Below are 21,700 nucleotides of genomic sequence, written 5' to 3'. Positions count from 1 at the left end.
GAAAGTTTGCAGTACATACATTTTAAAGGGCTGTTACATGGAAAGGAAGTTATATCTACTATGGACAGTAGAAAGTCAAGTGATATAATAAAGACCAGAGATGAAATTTATGGTGATGTTCATTTGGTCTTAATATAAGAAGGATGTTTATTAAGACTCATTACATGTGCTGAAGTTTTCACTACTCAGCAGGCCTGCTCTTAGTGGTTATGTCTGCTTGGGATGCAATGGGCAGTTTCAGAAATTAATGTGGGCTTGGTTACTGAAAATAAGACACAGAGAATTTAAGTGACTTGCCCAAGGTCATACAGCTGTAGTGAATGTCTGAGCCGGTTTGAATACATTTTAAAATGAGGACTGAAAGCTCCAGGAGGGTGGTGATCCATCCAGCCTTTGTTATTCATTGTGGAATTCCCAACATGTAGCAGCACCTCTGGGATATAGGTAACCTTCAAGTTTTTTTTGTTGGGTAGATGAAAAGCTCTATATGCAGCCAGTTTATAGTTCATGTTAATACAAATGTTTGAAGTGAAAGATGATAAAGAATTATTTATTAATCATTATTTTTATAGTCACAGGTTTTGGAGACCTCATTCATTCATAATAATTGTTTTATATATTCTATTCTATAACCAATATTTTTTTACTTCCTGTTTTTCCAAGTTTTAAGATAGTTTTGTTACCAGGTAGCTTAATAAGGAATATGTTTCCTTTAAGTAACTTAACACTAGTAGACAGCCTTAGAGCACTTTTAACAAAACTACATACTCTTTACCATCATAATGCTGAAACTAAAATCTTTTTTTCTTTTCTGTCTGCATTTCATATCTGACCTTTTTCTGTTGTAATCCAAATAACTGAGCTTTTCTCAAGTTGTCTATTGTTGCATAAAAATCTTTTAACTTCTGTATGAGTACAGCTTATTTGAACAAAAAAGATATTGTTTGCTACAGAAAATTTCTCCACGGAGTAGCTTTGTGCTACTATATTTATTTATTTATTTTTCTCTTTTTTTATTTAAACATTTTTTTATTAGCTTCAGAGAGAATTTGGTGATTCATCAGTTGCAAATAACACCCAGTGCTCATTACATCAAGTGCCTTCCTTAATGCCCATCGCCCAATTATCCTTAAATTCAGTAAACATCCACACTTGCTGTATTTATTTTATATTCAATGATAAATTGTTTTTATAAATTCCTTAAAGATAAGGATTGTTTGATAAGGAACTATGCGTTAGAAAAAAGAACAACATGTGTATGTATTGTTAGGTTAATTATGATCATTTCTACAAAGTGACAATCTGCTCAGCTTAAATCTTTATGAGAATTTATTTATTTATTTATTTATTTAGGCATGCCAGAAGAATCCAGGGAAGATACTGAATATCAACATAAGCTAAATGTGGTTAAAAAACAGTGTTTGAAGAATGATATTCATAAACTGGTCCTAGCAGCTTTGAACAGGGTATGTACAATGAAGGTTTTCTGCCTTTATATCATTAACTAGAATATGAAATTTGGGGAAATGGAAGGGTTGTTTTCACTTAAGTTTTCCATCTTCTGTTTACCGTGATAGTAGGAAGTTACGTGGGTGGAGACGTGGGGTGCCAATAGGGACGTAGGGGGTGAAGAGACGTATCACCCCAGCTAAGGGAAGCGTACTCTTGACTACAGACTTGGACAGGTTCTTTAAATGGCTAGTAACATAAATCCACTCCAGTCTGCACAATCAGAAAGAGAACTAAAGAGCTACATGTTCAGCTAAGCCTTATGAGTGATGTCAGGAACTATGGCTTCTATTTTCTTTCTTTTGGCTCCTTGTCTTTCTTTTCTGGTCTGAAAGGTTCATTCCATGAAGACACACAGGGCACAACATTAAAGTCTTCTTTGATTACATGGGCTTACTTTCATTGCTCTCCTCAGAGATAACCTCTGAAATGGTTCAGCGTGCATGGTTTCTTCCCATTTTTCGTTATTTACGTATCTGTGTACATTTGCAATAATATAGTGACTATAATCAACAATCATACTAAGTATGAAAAAAGAGGGGAATTACATTTATATTGTGGAATGCAAAAGGTATTGATGGAATTAAGATGGTTTGAAAGTTTAATGTAAGATGAATTGGTCTTTATGAAAGAGCTAAGAGTAAAGATGTAAAGAATGATTAATGTTTTCATGAAAGGAAGAGAGCAGTCAAAGTAATTAATGGAAATGATTCCTTATGATTTAGTATACTTTGAAAAATGTCATAAATTAGTTAGAGTAGCCTGCAGAGAGATCTCCTTTAAAAATTCAATTTAAACTGAACTTTATAATGTAATTGTCTATGATATATTTGAGTCATTTGTACTGGAACCTTAATATGATTTTTGAGTATAGCAATATAATGGGTTGAATTCAATCCCAGAAATATTTGATGAAAATCAGTAGGTGGAAGGAACTGTGTTAGGCATTGGGAAAACAAAAATGAACATGTTTTGTTCTATCTCGCATCTCATTCGGGGTAGGGGAATAATAGCTATGCATAAACCACTCATTCTGCATTAGCACTTATGAGCTATACTAGCTTTATGGACAGTGTTCTAGGACTGTAGAGGAGGGAGCAGTTAATTTTATTCATGGTATGTGTTGGTGAGCAGCAAGAGATACCAAAACAGCCTTATAGATAACTGCAATTCTGGTTAGCCCATCTTTTCTGAAGTTATTGAACACGAGTGTGATAGAGTGGAAGGAGTCAGGAGTCAAGAGACCCAGCTCTACCTGTAAATACCATGATGCCGAGAAATCACTCAGCTCTCAGGTCTTACTTTCTTTTTGCTAATTAATCCCAGAAGTGGTTGAGAAACCTGCCACTTCCCCCCGCCCACCCCATTTCAACAACTGAATAATGACACTGCATCTCACTAAACAGTGACTGTCATTTGGAGGCAGGGAGTTAAGGTCAGGGGGAAACAGAAGTGACAGTGTTTTACTTTTAAAAATCTCTCCTGTGTAGTTCCCCTAATCCTTCACTACTTTTGGGAAAAAATGCTCTAAAAGAGGAATGTATGTATTTCTTTAGCTCTAAAATTCTGTCATTGCACGTCTCACTCTGAATAAATGTTACAAAGCATCAGAGATTTTAGGTCCAAATACTGCAAACATGTGAAATGAATTCCCTTTAAAAATAAGTCTATTCTTGGAAAACAGAATTCCCAATAAGGTAGAATTTGAGATTCAACTAAGATTACAATGCAAAGACTATGGGAAGTATTTATTGAAGTGAATTAGTGTGTGGATATATATGAAATTCCAATAACATTCAGGCTGAAGTTCAAATCTGTTGTTGTTTTTATAGTTGGACTCTTGAAAAAACAGTTTGGTTGGTTGCAAAATATTGGGGTTTTATCTTCTTTAAAAACTTTGTAGGCATTTCATTGTCTTTTAGTACTGAACGTTTTAGTGGAAAAATCCAAAACCAGCTTGATTTTTTCCTCACTTTTAAATGAATGATATTTAAAGTCCCAAAGGATTCTTTTTCCTGAAGTCCAGATATTTTATTAGAATGTAACCTAATGTTAGTCCTGGACTGTGTGGTGTCTTCTTTTTAGCTCTACATTTAACCTTTTTTTTTTTTTTTTTTCCCCTGGGAAGTTTTTTTTTGAATTGCAGTTGACTTAGCTGGTAGCTAGCAAAGAGGCTGGTGTGGTCATTTTCCCCCTGAGCTGACTAGCTAGCTCACTGAAGAAGCCATTTTAATTATTTAAATATTCTCTGAAAAAAAACTTGGAAATCTGTGGGACGTAGGCAATAAGATGTTTCCAATTAATGTCTGTAGGTGTCCTTCCATTGGCACTTCCAAAAACTTCATTTGGATAACATTGCTAAGTATAAACTAGTAAATTGAATTTAATTTCCTTTTTAACAGCAGTACATTAAGTCACTATTTTCAAAAAGAACATTTGATGAAAGAAAAATCCATCATAAGCTTGTATCATAAATATGTACATGTAACATATGTATATATATATATTCAAATTTATGAAACTGTCAAAAATCAGATACCACTATTTTAAATTATCAATTTATTTGAGCTCCGTCATATATAATAATGTGATACTGTCATTCTCTTTTTGCATCGACAAATCACAGGTTTCCTGTTGCAAGTCATTAGTCATCATCCAACTGCACCTGTTCAGGATTAGAGGCGTTTAAGGTAGCAGAACCAGTAGTTGAATAGAAACTTGTTAGAGGGATGGTATTAAGGACAAAGATACATGCTTTGTAAATATCAGTTTAATTTTTAGCATAAAAATAAGCCTATGATGCATTTTTTAAAAAGATTTATTTATTTATTTATTTATTTGAGAGGGAGAGGATGGGGCAGAGGCTGAAACCCAAGCAGACTCCGCTCTAAATGTGGAGCCTGACGTGAGGCTCGATCTCACCACCCTGAGATTGCAACCCAAGTTGAAACCAAGAGTCAGATCCTCAACTGACTGTGCCACCCAGGCGCCCCAAGCCTATGATACATTTTGAGGTTAGGACTGGCTACATGATTTGTGGGGCCCAAAGCAAAATGAAAATGAAGGACTCCTTGTTTAAAAATTATTAAGAATTTCAAGACAGTGGTGGCAGAGCATTTTACCAACTGTGGGGCCCTTCTAAGCACAGAGACTTATGAGAGTGCACAGGTACACACCCATGAAGCTGGCCCTGCCTAGGAAGTAGATGTGGTGGTACTATTAATCAAAGCGAAACTTCAGAAAAGATAATCTACAATCTAACTTTTTCTTTTTTAAGAAGATAATGAACTTTTATTTTTATTTATTTTTAAAAAGATTTTTTATTTTTATTTTTATTTATTTATTTATTTATGAGAGAGAGAGAGAGAGAGAGAGAGAGAGCGTGCACAAGCAGTGGGAGAAGCTAGCTCCGCGCTGAGCAGGGAGTCTGATGCGCGTCTCGATCCCAGGACCCTGGAATCATAACTGGAGTTGAAGGCAGACGCTTAACTTACTGAGCCACCCAGGCAACCTGATGATAAACTTTTAGCTTTGAACGTCTGAGTTTAAGATACTGCTGTTTTAGCAAAGAGTAATGGGAGCTTAGCTAGAGCTTAAGGGAGTTTAAACTTGGGCTTTGAGTTATCTGCTTAAGGGTTTCTGTGTCTCAGTTTTTTTCATCAATAACATAGGGCTAATGTTTCTACATTATAGAGTTGTTGTGAGGATTAAATGAGTTTAATACATATAAAGTGCTTAAGGGAATGTCTGGGCACATAGCAAGTGCTACATAGATTTTAGCGTTACTGTTGTGGTTGTTACTATTGCTGTTACGGTGACATGAACCTCATTTGTGTACAAAGTCCCATCCATGAATAGAGGGGTTTTAAGAAAAGAACTTTGGACAAAGTTTGACATTGAAAGAAGAGATTGTAAAGGAGATGGGCAAATGAATGGCTTTAAAGTTTGAGAATAATTAGGGGTGTACCATGTAATGGATATCAAAGGAGGAAAAAACAGCGGTTCAATTGTTGAAGGACTTTTTTCTTTGAGTGGTTAGAACAGCAGTCTGATTATATGAAATTAAGGGGTGGTGAGAATATAGAGGTAGTGGGTACAGATGTTTCTATTAATAAGTTTAGAAATGGAGGAGAAGTGGTAGCTTGATGGAAAGGAAAACCAATTAAGGGACACTCTCTCTCCCAGTTAGAAATTTTTCATCTCTGAGGAGGGTGTTTAGCCCAAGGCCTGAACTGTGTGTGGCCATCACTCAGGGCTTACTGCAGGGACAGTGAGTCCTCTCATTTCATCCTCGTAACAACCCTGCTTTATTAGGGTCAGTGGGAGGTGAGGAAGCTGAGAAGACATGAGCCATCCCTCTAGCTTCACTTTGAGCCACTTTGAATTTCTTTTATTTTTTGAATAATACCTTCTGAGTAAATACCACTTCTGAGTAAATGTTATTTCATTCATTTTTAGTAGAACTAAAATGGAGCTATTAGGTTTTAAAGTGGAAATAAGAGGCAGAATTTAAACCTAAATTTAACTGGCTCCAAGTTACTACCCAGGGAGTTGGTAAGATGAAAATAAAGACAGGAAAAAGTGTAAAGGGAGGCGAGGATAAGGTGTGTGTTGTTGAAATGATAGATGAATGATGTACAAGCTGAGCAATTAGGGCGTGGAGGAGAAAGGCACAGAATGAGAACCCTGTGCAAAAAACCCCACACCCTATAAAAAAAAAAAAAAAAAAAAAAGCTGAATGAGGACAATTGAGATGCATTGGAGGATGAGATTGGAAAGAATGAAAGTCTGTTCGTTGACAGTATGGAAGTGAAAAAGGTTGGAGGGTAGATGGTTTTAGTGAAGAAGCTACAACAGAGCTTGAGGTCTGACTTGAAGCTCTCAGCTCCATGGTGTCCCCATGGTGGTGTCAATCAGAGATTTGGAGTAGAGATATCATGGAGCTAGTGTCTGTGAAAGCAGAAGTCCTGTGAAGGATAGCATTGTAATTTTTGAAAGGAAAACTGTTAGGTGGGCATTCACATCATGGCAGAAGTTTGTAAAGCATTGTGGAAAAGCTTTACAAAAAAGCCTACCTGTCCCATGTAAGAGTTAGCTACATGTCACAGACGTCGAAAGAGGGAAGGTGTGATTGTGGTTGTCCATGGTTGGAAGGTGTGTTGACTGTTTCTTCTCAATCAATGAGTAGGATAGCCTGTGTGTGGGGGGAGAAATGTCCTCTATTAGAATACCTGTAAATAATGTCAAATCATCTAGAGGACTTGATATTAAGAAGTTAGAAGAGGTAGCAATGAACCTCCTGGACTCTTTTTTTTTTTTTTGGATCCTGAGCTTTTACAGGGACACATTTATATTCAAGTCCTAGACCTGACACATATTAGCTTTGTGACTTGAGCTCTTCTTGTTTCTGCATCTGTAAAATTTGGTGAATCTATTACATAGGCTCTTGGGGGGTAATAAATGAGATTTGGCACATAAAACACTTAAAGAGTAAATTCTCAATTAGTATCTTCTATGGTGAGAGTCAGCATTGCATTTTTCTGGTTAAGTATGTAGGCAGTGGGATTGAACATCCCCAATTTGGTCTCATCTCAGCAATGTACAATCTGTGTGACTTTAGGAATACTGAACCCCTTTAACCCTCAGTGAACTCATTTTATAACGGGAATGATATTGGTATGGATTTAAGATTCTTGTGAATAGAAAATGCATGTAAAGTACTTAGTACAGAATAGACACTCAGTAAGCATTAAAATGGTAGCTCTTATCCTTAATAATAACTAAAAAGTAATTAGTAATACAAGGCAAAAATCAAGGAAAATAATCTTTATCTAGACTACCTAGTTTATATTTTATTAGTTTGTTGCTGCCTTTAACTAAGGTAAGTATTAAGAACTCATTTTAAATAGCAAATATTAATTGTCCTTTTGATTTTAGTTCATTGGAAATCCTGGGATTCAGAAATGTGGGCTGAAAGTAATTTCTTCTATAGCACATTCTCCGGATGCGTTAGAAGTATTATCCTTGGAAGGTGCTATTGATTCAGTGCTTCACACACTGCAGATGTATCCGGACGACCAAGGTTGGTACAATTTGAACTCAGGATTTAGGATGATTCTTATAGGCCTTTAGCTGTTGGTTGGATGTCTTTAATTTTTTTCTTCAGTTTTGAGATTTAAAACAATTTTATTATTTTTTTCCTTTATTTTTTTAGAAATTCAATGTCTGGGGTTAAGTCTTATAGGATGCTTGATTACAAAGAAGAATTTATGCATAAGAACTGGGCATCTGCTGGCAAAAATTCTGGTTTCCAGTTTACAACGATTTAAGGATACGGCCGAAGTACAGATTAAAGTATGTGCATTGTCTTGAAGGGAGTTTGGGATCTTATGAAGATTTCTCTTTCAGAGCAGTTGGTACAATTCCCACTTTGCATTAATGGAGATATTCTAGTTAATTGAAAACCATTTATCATTTTGTAGTATTTTAATTATAGAAGGTGAAGAAAATGGGGTTGAATCACTAAAGATCCTGTGTTTTGTTATAAATCTCTAAAATCAGCATGTTTATTTGCCATTTGTCTTTTTCATGAAAGAGCAGAGAATATGCTAAAGAAATTCCAGCCAGCTGAGCTTTATTTGCTTGATTTTAGATAAATAGCAGTTATAATTATTCCAAAATTTGTCTTTCTCAGTGTTTTATTGTGGGCTACTTACCTCTAGTAATTTTTCTCCTTGATTTTTTTTCTTGAAATGAAATGTTTTAAACATTTTCATCAAGCAAAATTTCACATGTGATATATAATAACTGTTCCTTATAAGGAATGAAAGATATTGGCTTAGAGGAGATTAAGAAATAAATTGGCTCAGCTCTTTTTTTCCTATCATGTATTTATTTATTTTTATTGAAGTATAATTAACATATAAAATCCTATTAATTCCAGGTATACAACATGGTGATTTGATATTTTTATACATTACAAAATGATCTCCATGTTAAATCTAGTTACCATCTGTTATCATACAAAGTTATTACAAAATTATTGACTATATTCCCTATGCTCTACATAATATCCCCATGACTTATTTATTTTATAACTGGAAGTTTGTACCTCTTAATCCCCTTCACCTATTTTGCCTGCCTCTCAACCCCTTCCTACTCTGATAACCAACAGTTTGTTCCTTGTATCTTTGAGTCTGTTTCTGTTTTGCATTTTTTTTTGTTCATTTGTTTTGTTTTTCAGATTCCAAATATAAGTGAAATCATATGGTATTTGTCTTTCTCTGTTTGATTTGTTCCACTTAGATAATATCCTCTAGGTCAATCTATGTTGTTGCAAATGGCAAGATTTCATTCCTTTAATGGTTGAGTAATATCCAGTTTTGTGTGTGTGTGTGTGTATCACATCTTCTTTATCCATTCATCTATCAATGGACACTTACGAGGTTTCCATATCTTGGCTATTGAAAATAATGCAGCAATGGACGTATGGGTGCATATATATCTTTGAATTGGTGTTTTCATTTTCTTTGGGTAAATACCCAGAAGTGGAATTGCTGGATCATATGGTATGTGTATCTTTAATTTTTTGAGGAACCTCCATTGTGTTTTCCAAAGTGGCTGCTCTAATTTCCATTTCCATCAACAGTGTATGAGGAGTCCCTTTTCTCCACATCCTTGACAACACTTGTTATTTTTTGTCTTTTTGATAATAGCCAGTCTGACAGGCATGAGGTGATATCTCACTGTGGTTTTGATTTGCCTTTTCCCTGATTGATTAATGATGTTGAGCATCTTTTCATGTGTCTGTTGACTATCTGTATGTCTTCTTTGTGAAAATGTCTTTTCAAGTCCTCTACTCATTTTTTAATTTTTTTTGGCATTACATTGTATAAATTCTTTATATATTTTGGCCTTTAACCCCTTATTGGATGATACAGATACAGATACATTCTCCCATTCATTAGATTACATTTTCATTTTGCTGATGGCTTCCTTAGCTGTGCAAAAGCTTTTTAGTTTGATGTAGTCTCATTTGTTTATTTTAGCTTTTGTTGCCTTTCCCTGAAGAATATAGTTCAAAAGAAATATTGCTGAGACCAGTGTCAAAGACTTTACTGCCTATGTTTTCTTTTAGGAGTTTTATGGTTTCAGTTCTTTCATTCAAGTCTTTAATCTATTTTGAATTAATTTTTGTATATGGTGTAAGATAGTAATCCAGTTTCATTGTTTTGCATGTAGCAGGTTCAGTTTTCCCAATGCCATTCATTAAAGAGACTGTCTTTTCCCCATTGCATATTCTTGGGTTAATTGATCATATATGTATGGGTTTATTTCTGGGCTCTCTATTCCATATCATTGACTTAAGTGTCTGTTTTCATGCCAGTACCATACTGTTTTGATTACTGTAGCTTTTTTGTAGTATAGTTTAAAATCAGGGAGTGTGATACTTCCAACTTAATTTTTCTCTCTCAAGAGTGCTTTAGTTATTCAAGGTCTTCTGTGGTTCTATAGAAATTTTAGAGTTATTTGTTCTAGTCCTGTGAAAAATGCCATTGGTATTTTGATAGGGATTGCATTAAAGCTGTAGATTGCTTAGGGTAGTAAGAATATTTTGATAGTGTTGATTGTTTCAATCCATGGGCATCATGTATCTTTCCATTTATTTGTGTTGTCTTTAATTTCTTTAACCAATGTTTTATAGTTTTCAGTGCACAGGTCTTTCACCTCTTTGGTTAAATTTATCTTTAGGTATTTTGTTCTTTTTGGTACAATCATAAATGGGATTGATTTGTTAATTACTCTTCCTGATAGCTCATGATTAGTTGTACAGACATAAAACCAATTTTGTACATTAATTCTGTATCCTGCAACTTTATTGAATTCATTTAATAGTTCAAATAGTTTTTTTGTGGTGTCTTTAGGGTTTTCTACTTATAATATCAATCATCTGCAAATAGTGACAGTTTAACTTCTTCCTTTTCAACTTGGATGCCTTTTATTTCTTTTTCTTGCCTAATTGCTGTGACTAGGACTTTTAAAAGTGGTGAAAGTGGACATCCTTTCCTGTTCCTGATCTTAGAGGAAAAGCTTTCAGCTTTTCACCATTGAGTATGATGTTAGCTGTGGGTTTGTCATATATGGCTTTTATTATATTGAGGTAGGTTCCTTTAGATATAGGTTTAGATATAGGTTCTTATATCTACTTTGCTGAAAGTTTTGTTTTTTTTTCTAATGTTAGCAAAACAAGTAGTCTCTTTAAGAGTTTCTGCTTTGGTTGAGGGTTTTTTTTTTTTTTTTTTTAGTAATGGAGTTTGCAACTTTCATAAATCACACACAACAAATATTTTCGTAAATGGCAGAATTGACCAGGAGTAAAAATGTCTAGGCTCTATCCTCTGTACAGATGTTATTAGTAAATGGGATAATGTATGTAAAGATTTTAATTATAAAGTGCTGAACACACACATACTTATATTAAAAACAACAATGTGTTTTATAAATCTGCTTTTTATAATGTGCCTTAGCCTCAGACTATTAAAGCCAAGCCAGAATTGATTAAAAATAATCCTAGAGAAAGGAAATAAATTTGTACAGGTATAGAGCTCTTAGTTTACTCAGTATTAATTCATACAGGTATAAATTTTAGGATCTCTGTAGTAGAGGTTGTGTACTGTTGACCAGTGGGCTGAATTTGGCCTGCCAACATATTTTATTTGGCCAGTTCCGTGTTTCTAAGTTTTTATTTTGAATTATGTGCCTTCTACACATTTGTATTACTTGCTTTGCTGGTGCATTCACTTGAATTTGCAGGGACCTCTAGTCTAGTGGTAGGTGGACTACATGTTCTCAGATCTGCATAAACTAAGACTACTTTTCTGATCAACTGTTGGTAAATATTTGTTGACATTCAGTATCTTAAAAGCTCAAAATAATAATTGTATTATTTAGACAATGTCATTAATATATTCAGAATAATAAAAATTTTAAAAGTTCAATTGATCTTTCAGAGCTTACTGAAGCTAAATAATAGTAAACTCAAAAGTTCATTATTTCCTTAGAATATCTCATGAGTGGAGAGCCCAGACAACTCTTAGGAATATGTTTGAGGTGGTTCTAAAAAGTAATGGCAAGACTGATTAGTTCTTTATAAATAATTTGCTATAAGGATGTAAACCTCAGAGTGCCTTTAGAGCTTTTCTCAAATGTACTCAACATGAATGAAATCTAGGAGCTCACATTTGTCTCCTTGGGGTTGAAATTTCAGAAGAAAGCCACACAGACACACACACACACGGACACAAACAGACACACACACACACACACATACACACACACAGCACAGAAGAAAGGGGAAATACTGGGCTGTCTAGAGAAACTAATCTGCAATCTTATAATAAAAAATACACTTTACTGACCGGTTTGAGTGTGTAACGCTGCTGATTCAGCTACTCTAATATTAATTAATATCTGGTTTTTATCCTGTAAGTATGGCTTCAGACAGGAATCTTTAAATTAAAAGCCAACTTTTAATGCATTAGGTATTTTTTCTGCTTTGCTAGACTATGGTTTGTTACCCGGCATTTTATTCTCTATGTGCCTGCTATATTTCTTAGCAATGAGAGAGCAAGGTTTGTTTATAGGATTATTTCAAGGTTTACAGCTTTTAAGTACAAACCCAATAAATACATCTACTTAGTTAAGTATCATATACAAACTCTCTGTTTTATATTATTTATTCTTTTGGCCTAGACTTGCTTATGTTATTATTTTGGTCACACTTTCAGGGATTTCAGACAATCTTGACAATACTGGAATTGTCAGTGTCTTTTTCCAAGCTGCTGGTGCATCATTCCTTTGATTCTGTGATATTCCATCAGATGTCTTCTAGTATCATGGAACAAAAGGATCAACAGGTACAGTGTTTTTCACCTATATGCTAACTGTTAGGTATTTAGCTAACTCTAATCCTCATTTCCATTCTTTTTAGTTTCTAAACCTTTGTTGCAAGTGCTTTGCAAAATTAGCTTTGGATGAGTTAAAAAGTGTGCTGCTAGAGAGAGCATGCGATCAGAATAACAGCATCATGGTTGAATGCTTGCTTCTGTTGGGAGCGGACGCCAATGGAACAAAGGAGGCAACGTCTTTAATTTGTCAGGTAAATATTCAAGGCCTGACTTTCGTATTTCCTGTTATTTGACTCTACCATTGTACAGCTCTTACTTACATCCTATTGTTCTTTACTACAGAATTTACCAGTTAATTGCACAATTGCTTGTGATTAGTGGTAGGAGTTTAGATTCACAGAATTTCAGAGGCAGTAGGGTCCTTGAAGTATATCTAGTTGAATTCTTCATTTTACTTGTTTACCTACCTTGGTATGTTGATAAATAACTTTTCAAGTGTGTCTCCTACTATGCATCTCTCTACAAATTGTTCTCCAGGCACACTCTACACAGCATATGGTTTTGTTTTGATCATCTTTCAACCATTTTCTCTCTGTTTTCAGAAAATTTTCTCCCCAGGGCTACTGTGTGTGTTCGTGTAGGCGGTATACTGCACACCTTGGGGATGCTGTTCACATTGACATCCCTGCCATTGGCCACCCCAGTGGTCGTGTAGCACTGTGGGCCTGCCTTCCTTCCCTCTCTTCCCTCATGCACTGGGCAAACACATCTATCTAGTTGTTCTCCTTTTCCTTCAAAATCTAACCCAAATTCTCCTTCCCTAATAAAGCTCTCCGTGCACCCGTGACCTCCATACAAAATATTTACTTCTGTAGGTCCATGACAATTTATGTACACCTCTTTATATTTTGTGAGTTATATGGAAGTAGAAATGTACAATGTTCATCTCTGTATCATCTAGAATAGCTAACTCATGGCTTTATGTACAGTATGCATTTAGTCTGTATTTATTGAAGTGCATTATATGTTATTTCAAGTTTGCCATTGTATACATTTTAGAGTTTATAATAGCATTCAGGTAGCACCATGTGTATTTTCTAGAAATATAATAATATTTCTAACAAAGGAATTATGTAGTGATTTAATATACATTATTAAATAACCAACAGAATACTATATTTTCCAATAATTTAAAGTCTTACTTAATTTAATTTTCCACTTGCCTATGGATTCAATTCAATTTGCCAACTGTAAACTAAGTTAGTACTCATTAGCACTCTACATAAAAAGAAACTGAACCTGTAAGTTATTTTCATGCATAATTAATTTGTACATTAAGACCAAATAAATAATCGTATTACTTAAATTTAGTCAAATTTCATTTGAGAAATCCACCTTAAAAATAGTTGCTTCTCTATTATTAAAGGTAATTAAATTATTTCCCTCAATAATGTAATACACACTTTTATTGTGTATCTTTCGTGTGATCTGCAGATCAGTGCTTAATGTTACTGGGATATGGCAAAGAACTGAAAAGAAACTTCCCCTTCACACTTTTTGTTAGGGAAATAACACCTAAAAGCACTTGAGTGCAATAATTTTACATTCCCACCAGAAACGCTTCTGACTCTTCTCTCAATTTATCCAAATTTTTCTCTACAAGCTTTTTATTTTATTCTTCTTTGCACATCCTTTGGACTTGATGCCCTTATTTATATCTTTTTAAACAAAATCAGATCTTTACATCTATGGGTACATTAAATTTAAAGAATTTATCTAAGTTGCCAGAGATTTTTGCATCCAAAATATAATAAATATTGATTAAATTTTGTGGATAGATTGAACATACATTATTTTATACCAGTGCAAAATAAGGTAGTCAATACTATTTGTATACCAATGCTGTATAATTAAGGTCTATTCAGAGCAAAGACAGAGTTAATCTTGTTAGGCTTTCTGAGGAGAATTTAATGATGCAATATACATGATTCCTATAGAAGAATATGGAAGATTGATACTGGGCATGAAAATGCATAAAGAGAGATCCAAAGATGAAAATCATCAAATCATGGTGGGAAGAGCCGCTATGATGAAGTCTGAATAAAAGTAATAACAAACACTGTTAATGGTGTTCATTACCCCCTGGGCACTGCTCTGAGTCCTTTATACAATTTAACTCTTACAACAAACTTAGGAATGGGTTCTAGTATTATTTCCATTTTACAGGTAAGGAATTGAGGCACAAAAGGTTAAGTAATTTGCCTAAGGACACTCTCCTGGTAGGTAATGGCAAATCTGCCTCCCAAGTGCCTGCTTTCATCTCTTGTCTACACCATAGATGCATGATGGCGGTGGTGACAGTAAGGGGAGGAGGGGGAGTTGTTCATTCATTCTCAAAGGCTAGTGCGAAATATTAGCCTTTAATTGTAGGCTGCATTATTTATAAATTTGAAGATGAGAGAGAAGATTGCAAAGGATCGTAAATTACACTTTTGATAATCTTAGATTATATTCTGAATTATCTCCATTATTATTTAAATGTAAAACTGTAGTTCTGAGCAGTATTTTTTTCTTCTCATGGAGTTGAAATTACGTTCTTTTTTTTTTGTCTGATATACTCTTTTTTTTGAAGATTATTTATTTATTTATTTGACGGAGACAGCGAGAGCAGGAACACAAGCAGGGGGAGTGGGAAAGGGAGAAGCAGGCTTCCCGTGGGGCAGGGAGCCTGATGTGGGACTCGATCCCAGGACCCTGGGATCATGACCTGAGCGGAAGGCAGATGCTCAACGACTGAGCCACGTGGCTAGGCACCCCTGATAAACTTTCTTATATCTCTGTCTTCATGGCACTGTATACCTAAAGTCAGCTTGGATCTTTTGGGCCCTCAAGAAGAATATACTATAAAAATGCTTGAGCAACTTCTAGGTGGAGAGCACAGTGCTAGATAAGTAGTCAAGAATATACAAGGGGTTTATTTCTAGGTGTGTATTGGGAGAGGAGAGAGGATAAAACATAAATCCTCTTAATATAAGGTAGGCAGTAAGATGTAAATTTTGCTGGGCTACAGAGAAGGCATTTGTGATTGAGTTTTCTGGCCCCTCTGCCCCTCCCTCCTCCTTCAATCCCCCTTTTTTTCATCCCTTCCTTCTTTTTAAATTTCCTGTGGACTTTTAAAGAGGATTTTAGTAATTTGTTAGTTAAATCAAATATATTTCCTAGGTATTTTTTTTAAAGATTTTATTTATTTGTCAGAGAGAGAGAGAGAGAGAGAGCATGAGCAGGGGAAGAGGCAGGCAGAGGGAGAAGTAGGCTCCCTGCTGAGCAAGGAGCCGATGCAGGGCTCGATCCCAGGACTCTGGGATCATGACCTGAGCGGAAGGCAGATGCTTAACTGACTGAGCCACCCAGGAGTCCTTATATATTTCCTAGGTATTATACTAGGCTGAGGAGGTACAAATTGAATTATAATAGCATCCAAGCCTTTCATTCTAGTTTTAAAACAGATAGGCATGTTTGGTTTAGTGTGCCAAGTGCTATGTTAAGCAAAAGTGATGGGGGCCTGGAGGAGAAAGAATGTGTGTTGGGAGCTTGGTAGCAAGGACTTACTGTGCAAGAGATTACAAAGCTGTTCCTTCAAGAATGAACATCTTTTTGCTAGATGAAGAGCAGAGTTAGACATTTAAGGCACTAGAAATAGTATAAATGAAAATAATGAGATTTAAAAAATTGCATGTTGTGTTTGGGAAATGTCTTGGAGCAGAGAGGTTTAGAAGATTTTTAAACAGGACAGTGACTTGATCACATCTGAAGTAGAAGGGTACTGTGGTGGCTCTGAGGAGAATGGGTTGAAGGTGGGTAACCTGGAGACTGGTGGGCATTAAGTTGGTCATCGAACCACAAAATGGTCCCCTCAACTTCTTTGAACATACTTAAATTCTAGAGAATTCAGGAATTTCCCCCGGTGTCTTTCCCCTGATCTGGCACCTTGGATCTTAGGGGCTTTGCTTCTTTTCTTTTCTTTTTTTCCTTTCCTTTCCTTTCCTTTCCTTTCCTTTCCTTTCCTTTCCTTTCCTTTCCTTTCCTTTCCTTTCCTTTCCTTTCCTTCTTTTCTTTTCCTTTCTTTTTTCTTTTCTTTTCTTTTCTTTTCTTTTCTTAACCTTAATTTTGGGTAGGGAAAGGAGCACAGGCTTTGGAGTGAGCAGATTTGACTTCAGATCCAAGTCTCTTGTTGACTACCTCTAAGGGTTTGGACAAATTATTTATCTTTTCTAAATACTCATCTATAAAATGGGGATAATAGTTTTTATGGCATAGGATTTTTTTTTAAAGGAAAACTTTATTTTTTTTTCTGAAGATTTTATTTATTTGACAGAGAGAGACAGCAAGAGAGGGAACACAAGCAGGGGGAGTGGGAGAGGGAGAAGCAGGCCTCCCGCTGAGCAGGGAGCCCAATGCGGGGCTCGATCCCAGGCCCATGGGATCATGACCTGAGCCAAAGGCAGACACTCAGTGACTGAGCCACCCAGGCGTCCCTGGCATAGGATTTTTAATAAGAATTAGAAATCAAGTGTATACAGACTTTAGTACAGTACCTGACATGTAATATTTCTATTACCTATTACTTTGATCTTCTAGATGATAGAGCATCATATTCCTTCACCTTTCAGAAGCTGTTCCTGCACAGGCCAGTAGGCTACAGGTTGCTGTCTTCCCTCTGCTTACTACAGTCACTGTGGTTTTTATAGCACCGAGCATGCTGACCCTACCTGGAGCATGTGCTCTGAAAACAGTATTCAGGGGAAGGTAGAATACAGGAAATTTCTTTGTGGAAATTCAGATTCTTGTCCTGGAAACCAGAGATCAGAGATGACTGTCCTTTGCCTATGGCATTTACAAGTTTTGTCATTTTCACATTCTCATTTAATTATTCTCTATCACGAGGGAAAGCAGGGCAGTAGCCTTTACTGTGTATGGTGCTAGTTTTTCCAGCTTCAAGGAGTAAACAGAAGCCCAGAAGGTATAAGCAATATGTATAATTGGTAGAGCCTTGGGTCTTCTGACTTCAAGTGTTACGAACTTTTTCTCCTTATCATGTTGCCTTTCTCATGCTAACTGACTCTCACGTGGCAGATTATTTGGCTAATGCTACGCTGATATTGGTGACACTGATCTTTTATTTTCCTAATCTATTTCAAGGATGAGTTTTGCCTTATTTTGTTTCTATCTAAATTTAAGGGTGTAGAGAAAAATCACACTGGGGCGCCTGGGTGGCTCAGGCGTTAAGCGTCTGCCTTCGGCTCAGGTCATGATCCCGGGGTCCTGGGATGGAGCCCCGCATCGGGCTCCCTGCTCAGCGGGAAGCCTGTTTCTCCCTCTCCCACTCCCCCTGCTTGTGTTCCCTCTCTCGCTGTCTATCTCTCTTTAAAATCTTTTTAAAAAAAAGTCACACCAAATTCAATTTACCAGTCTACCAAAAGGAAGAAATGGGCTTTTAATATGTTCACCTTCCTTTTTTGTTTACTAGGTATGTGAGAAAGCCAGTAGTGCCAAATTGGTGGAACTGTTACTGAATGGTGGTTCCCGTGAACAAGATGTCCGGAAAGCGCTGACGATAAGCATTGCAAAAGGTGACAGCCAGATCATCAGCTTACTCTTAAGGAGGCTTGCCCTGGATGTGGCCAATAATAGCATTTGCCTTGGAGGATTCTGTATAGGAAAAATTGAACCTTCATGGCTTGGTCCTTTATTTCCGGATAAAACATCTAATTTAAGAAAAGAAACAAGTAAGTATTAGCAGGAAGATTTTGTCCAAGTCTTGTTTTTATTCGTATTTTTTTGTCACTAATCTTTTCATTAGGTTTATTTCAGTTTGGTACAACTTAAGCCAAAAATATTGTGAAGGTTTGGATATCGGGTTTTTTTTGGTCATGAAATGCTTGAAAGTGATATTATATTTAATTCTTAATGACCTAGCAAATACATATTTTATAAAGATAGAACCAAACAGTGGGATCTTTCTGAGCAGTTGCTTTTTTAAAAAATATATTTTATTTTATTATTATTTTTTTAAGATTTTATTTATTTATTTGAGAGAGAAGGAGGGCATGAGTTGGGGGAGCAGCAAATGGAGAGGGAGAGCAGACTCCCCACTGAGCAGGGAGCCTAATGTGGGCCTCGATCCCAGGACCCTGGGATCATGACCTGAGCCGAAGGCAGATGCTCAAGCAACTGAGCCACCCAGGCGCCCGAAATATATTTTATTTTTTATTATAAAAGTAATCCATGATCATTTTAAGAATTTAGGAAAACACAAAAAGTGAGGAAGAAAATAATAGTAACTGTTTTGTCCCTTATAGGTAATCAATGTAGATTTTCTTACTAGATTTTTTATATGCTTACATATACATATGCATTAAAATGTATATGCAGAAACATACACATATATACTTTGCATTTTCATTTTAACATATTTAGTTTTAAGTCTTTTAATATTTCAATTAAGGATGTATTTTCTTTATATTTTCAAGTATATATATATTAAGTATATTGATGACAAGCTAGCATCATCCTCCATTAATATTTCTGTTATTTCAGATGTCAGTCACTCATACTGTGTTTCTAAAACTTGAGCTCCCTGCTTTCCCTCTGATAACTTACTCCCATACCCTACAGTGACTACTGTCCCTACTCCCTCCCTCCTTACTTCCTTCCCTACAGTGATCATCTTCCACGACTCTTCACCTTAAGAACTCTGCAGTGAATAACATGTTTGCTTTACTGTCATTTTTCTGATGCATTGACCTGGCAAAACCCTATTCCTGTTCACTCCAACAGTCTGCTTCTTTTTTTTTTTCTTTAAGATTTTATTTATTTATTTGACAGAGAGAGACACAGCGAGAGAGGGAACACAAGCAGGGGGAGTGGGAGAGGGAGAAGCAGGCTTCCCGCAGAGCAGAGAGCCCGATGTGGGGCTTGATCCCAGGACCCTGGGATCATGACCCGAACGGAAGGCAGACGCTTAACGACTGAGCCACCCAGGCGCCCCTAACAGTCTGCTTCTTTCTTTCCCTTCACTAGGGTAGCTAAATGCTGCTGGAGCATTCATCTGTGCCTATTGGGGCCTCTGTAAATTCCAGGTCTCCAACATTTTGGTGGATCCTAAAAGATTCAGTGAGGCTGAATTTCCCCAAGTTTCTTAAATGCGTCATATACTCTTATTTCCAGGCTATTCCCAGTGTTACTCTAGCTACCTAATTTTCTTACCTTCTCTCTCACTTGTCTGTCTCTTCATTCTTTTTGCCTCAGCACCATCTCACTTTTTATAAGAAAACATTCCTGCCCATGTGAAATCGGGGTGGAAGGTCCTCCTACATGCTCTGTAGCTCCTTGTTTCTTACCTGTACCAGCACTTACCACATTATATAATTGTATTTTTTCTTTTCAGTATCTACCTTTTGATACATTACATGCATCACAAAGTCAATGTCAATTTTTTCCATTGTTGTAACTTTAGCATCTATGCTAGTACTTTGCACATATTAGGTGCTCATTAAATATTTATAATATTGGCAAAAATAAAAATTTGGTAATAAATTATGTTGATAAGCATATGTGGAAATAGGCGTTTCACACATTATTCATATGAACTTAAATTATCCTCTTTTGAGGACAATCTGGTAATATCCATTAATATTTTAAATGCACATCCATACTTTTTTGCCCAGCTATATACTGATAGAAATCCATGATAAAGGCATCCTTAATGTACACAAGAAGTCATGTACAAGTATGCACATTAATATATTGTTTATAATAGCAAGAAATTATGGGGAAAAATCCCAAGTATTCTTCAAAAGAAACTATTTGAATCAATCATGGTACATTCATGCAATAGAATGCTTTGCAATCATTGGGGGAAAAACATCTAGCAAATCCAAATGTTCAGATGTAGAATGCATTATTAAGTAAAAAAAATGAATAAAAAAGCAAAGAACAGCATTTTTAGTATACTGATGTTTGCGAAAACACAGTTGAGATATGGTAGTCATAAATGTTTGAATATGAAAAGACTATGTCAGAAGAAAAACTCCAGAAATTCGTTCCCTGGTTGCCTCTGGGGACCTTGGAAACTAATGAAATATGATTAGATCCCATGTTCCATCACTTTAAGCAGTCTCCTGCCAACAACCTGCTTACTTGAATCTCTGAGTTCTGATGGAGAGAGATTGTAGGCCCCCTGCAGAGGGATGAAGGGAGATTTACCATCCACTGTATTCCCTTTGTTCTGTATGACGTTCTTTTTACCTTTGATAAGTCTCACCTAATTAAAAAAATACAATAATGTCATTTGATTCATTGGAGAGCATGGCCATAATTATGTTGGCAGCTCATCTGAGTAAAGAACATTTTGGATTCATAGCTTTAAAACATTTTTCAGATACTACTTGACTGAGTCACATACACATGTATTTGAAGAAATTGCCAAGCTATATGTAGCATAATGAGGACTTTGCAAACTTATTTCTTCATAATAGAACATAATATAAATTATAATAAAATAGAAGGATATTAACTTTAAAATTCCACCAAATTTCCCAGTAGAATGAATCACTTAGCAAATAGTTCATAAACAATAATATAATTTATTGAGCATTTTCTATGTTCTAAGTATTGTGCTAAACATTTTATATGCATCATTTCCTTTATTTTTTAATTTATTTCTTTATTTCATATATTTTTTAAACATTTTATTTATTTATTTGAGAGAGAGGCAGAGATAGCGAGAGAGAGCAAGAGCAGGGAGGAGAGGGAGAAGCAGGTTCCCTGCTGAGCAAGGAGCTGATGTGGGGCTCGATCCCAGGACCCTGGGACCATGACCTGAGCCGAAGGCAGACGTGCTTAACGGACTGAGCCACCCAGGCGCCCCTGCATCATTTCCTCTAATCTTTTTCATAACCCTACGTTGTCATCTTCACTTCCCAAGTGAAGATACTGACCCTCAGGGGTCTATGTAACTTGCAAGTGTTATTACTGTTATTTGAGCACAGGTCTGTCTGGTTTCAAAGCCCAGGCTCTTTCCTGTTAGTTTCATCAATATTCAGTTTTGTCACCTACACCAAAGCTTTGAGTAAATTTTTATGATTTCTAAAAAATTTAAATTCACCGCCTGCTTCTTATGCAATATCATGGTTATAAAGTGAGAAATAAATATACGGGTGCTTGGGTGGCTCAGTCTGTTAAGCGTCCAGCTCTTGATTTCAGCTCAGGTCATGATCTCAGGG

The 21,700-nt window shown here is 35.9% G+C and overlaps 1 protein-coding gene across 1 annotated transcript in view; it reads left to right on the top strand.

Moving 5' to 3' along the window:
- Positions 1-21,700, top strand: part of LRRK2 (leucine rich repeat kinase 2) — a 140,111-nt gene that overhangs the window by 34,305 nt on the left and 84,106 nt on the right. Inside the window, exons 14-19 of the mRNA XM_021690397.1 lie at positions 1,354-1,466; positions 7,447-7,591; positions 7,724-7,863; positions 12,297-12,425; positions 12,500-12,667; positions 17,944-18,202. Coding sequence (XP_021546072.1) covers positions 1,354-1,466; positions 7,447-7,591; positions 7,724-7,863; positions 12,297-12,425; positions 12,500-12,667; positions 17,944-18,202 — 954 coding nt within the window. The remainder of the gene's footprint in view (positions 1-1,353; positions 1,467-7,446; positions 7,592-7,723; positions 7,864-12,296; positions 12,426-12,499; positions 12,668-17,943; positions 18,203-21,700) is intronic.

Source organism: Neomonachus schauinslandi, chromosome 5, assembly GCF_002201575.2.
Source record: "Neomonachus schauinslandi chromosome 5, ASM220157v2, whole genome shotgun sequence".
Taxonomy (NCBI): domain Eukaryota; kingdom Metazoa; phylum Chordata; class Mammalia; order Carnivora; family Phocidae; genus Neomonachus; species Neomonachus schauinslandi.
Note: the sequence above shows the minus strand (reverse complement) of the source record. Positions and strands in the feature narration are given on the sequence as shown.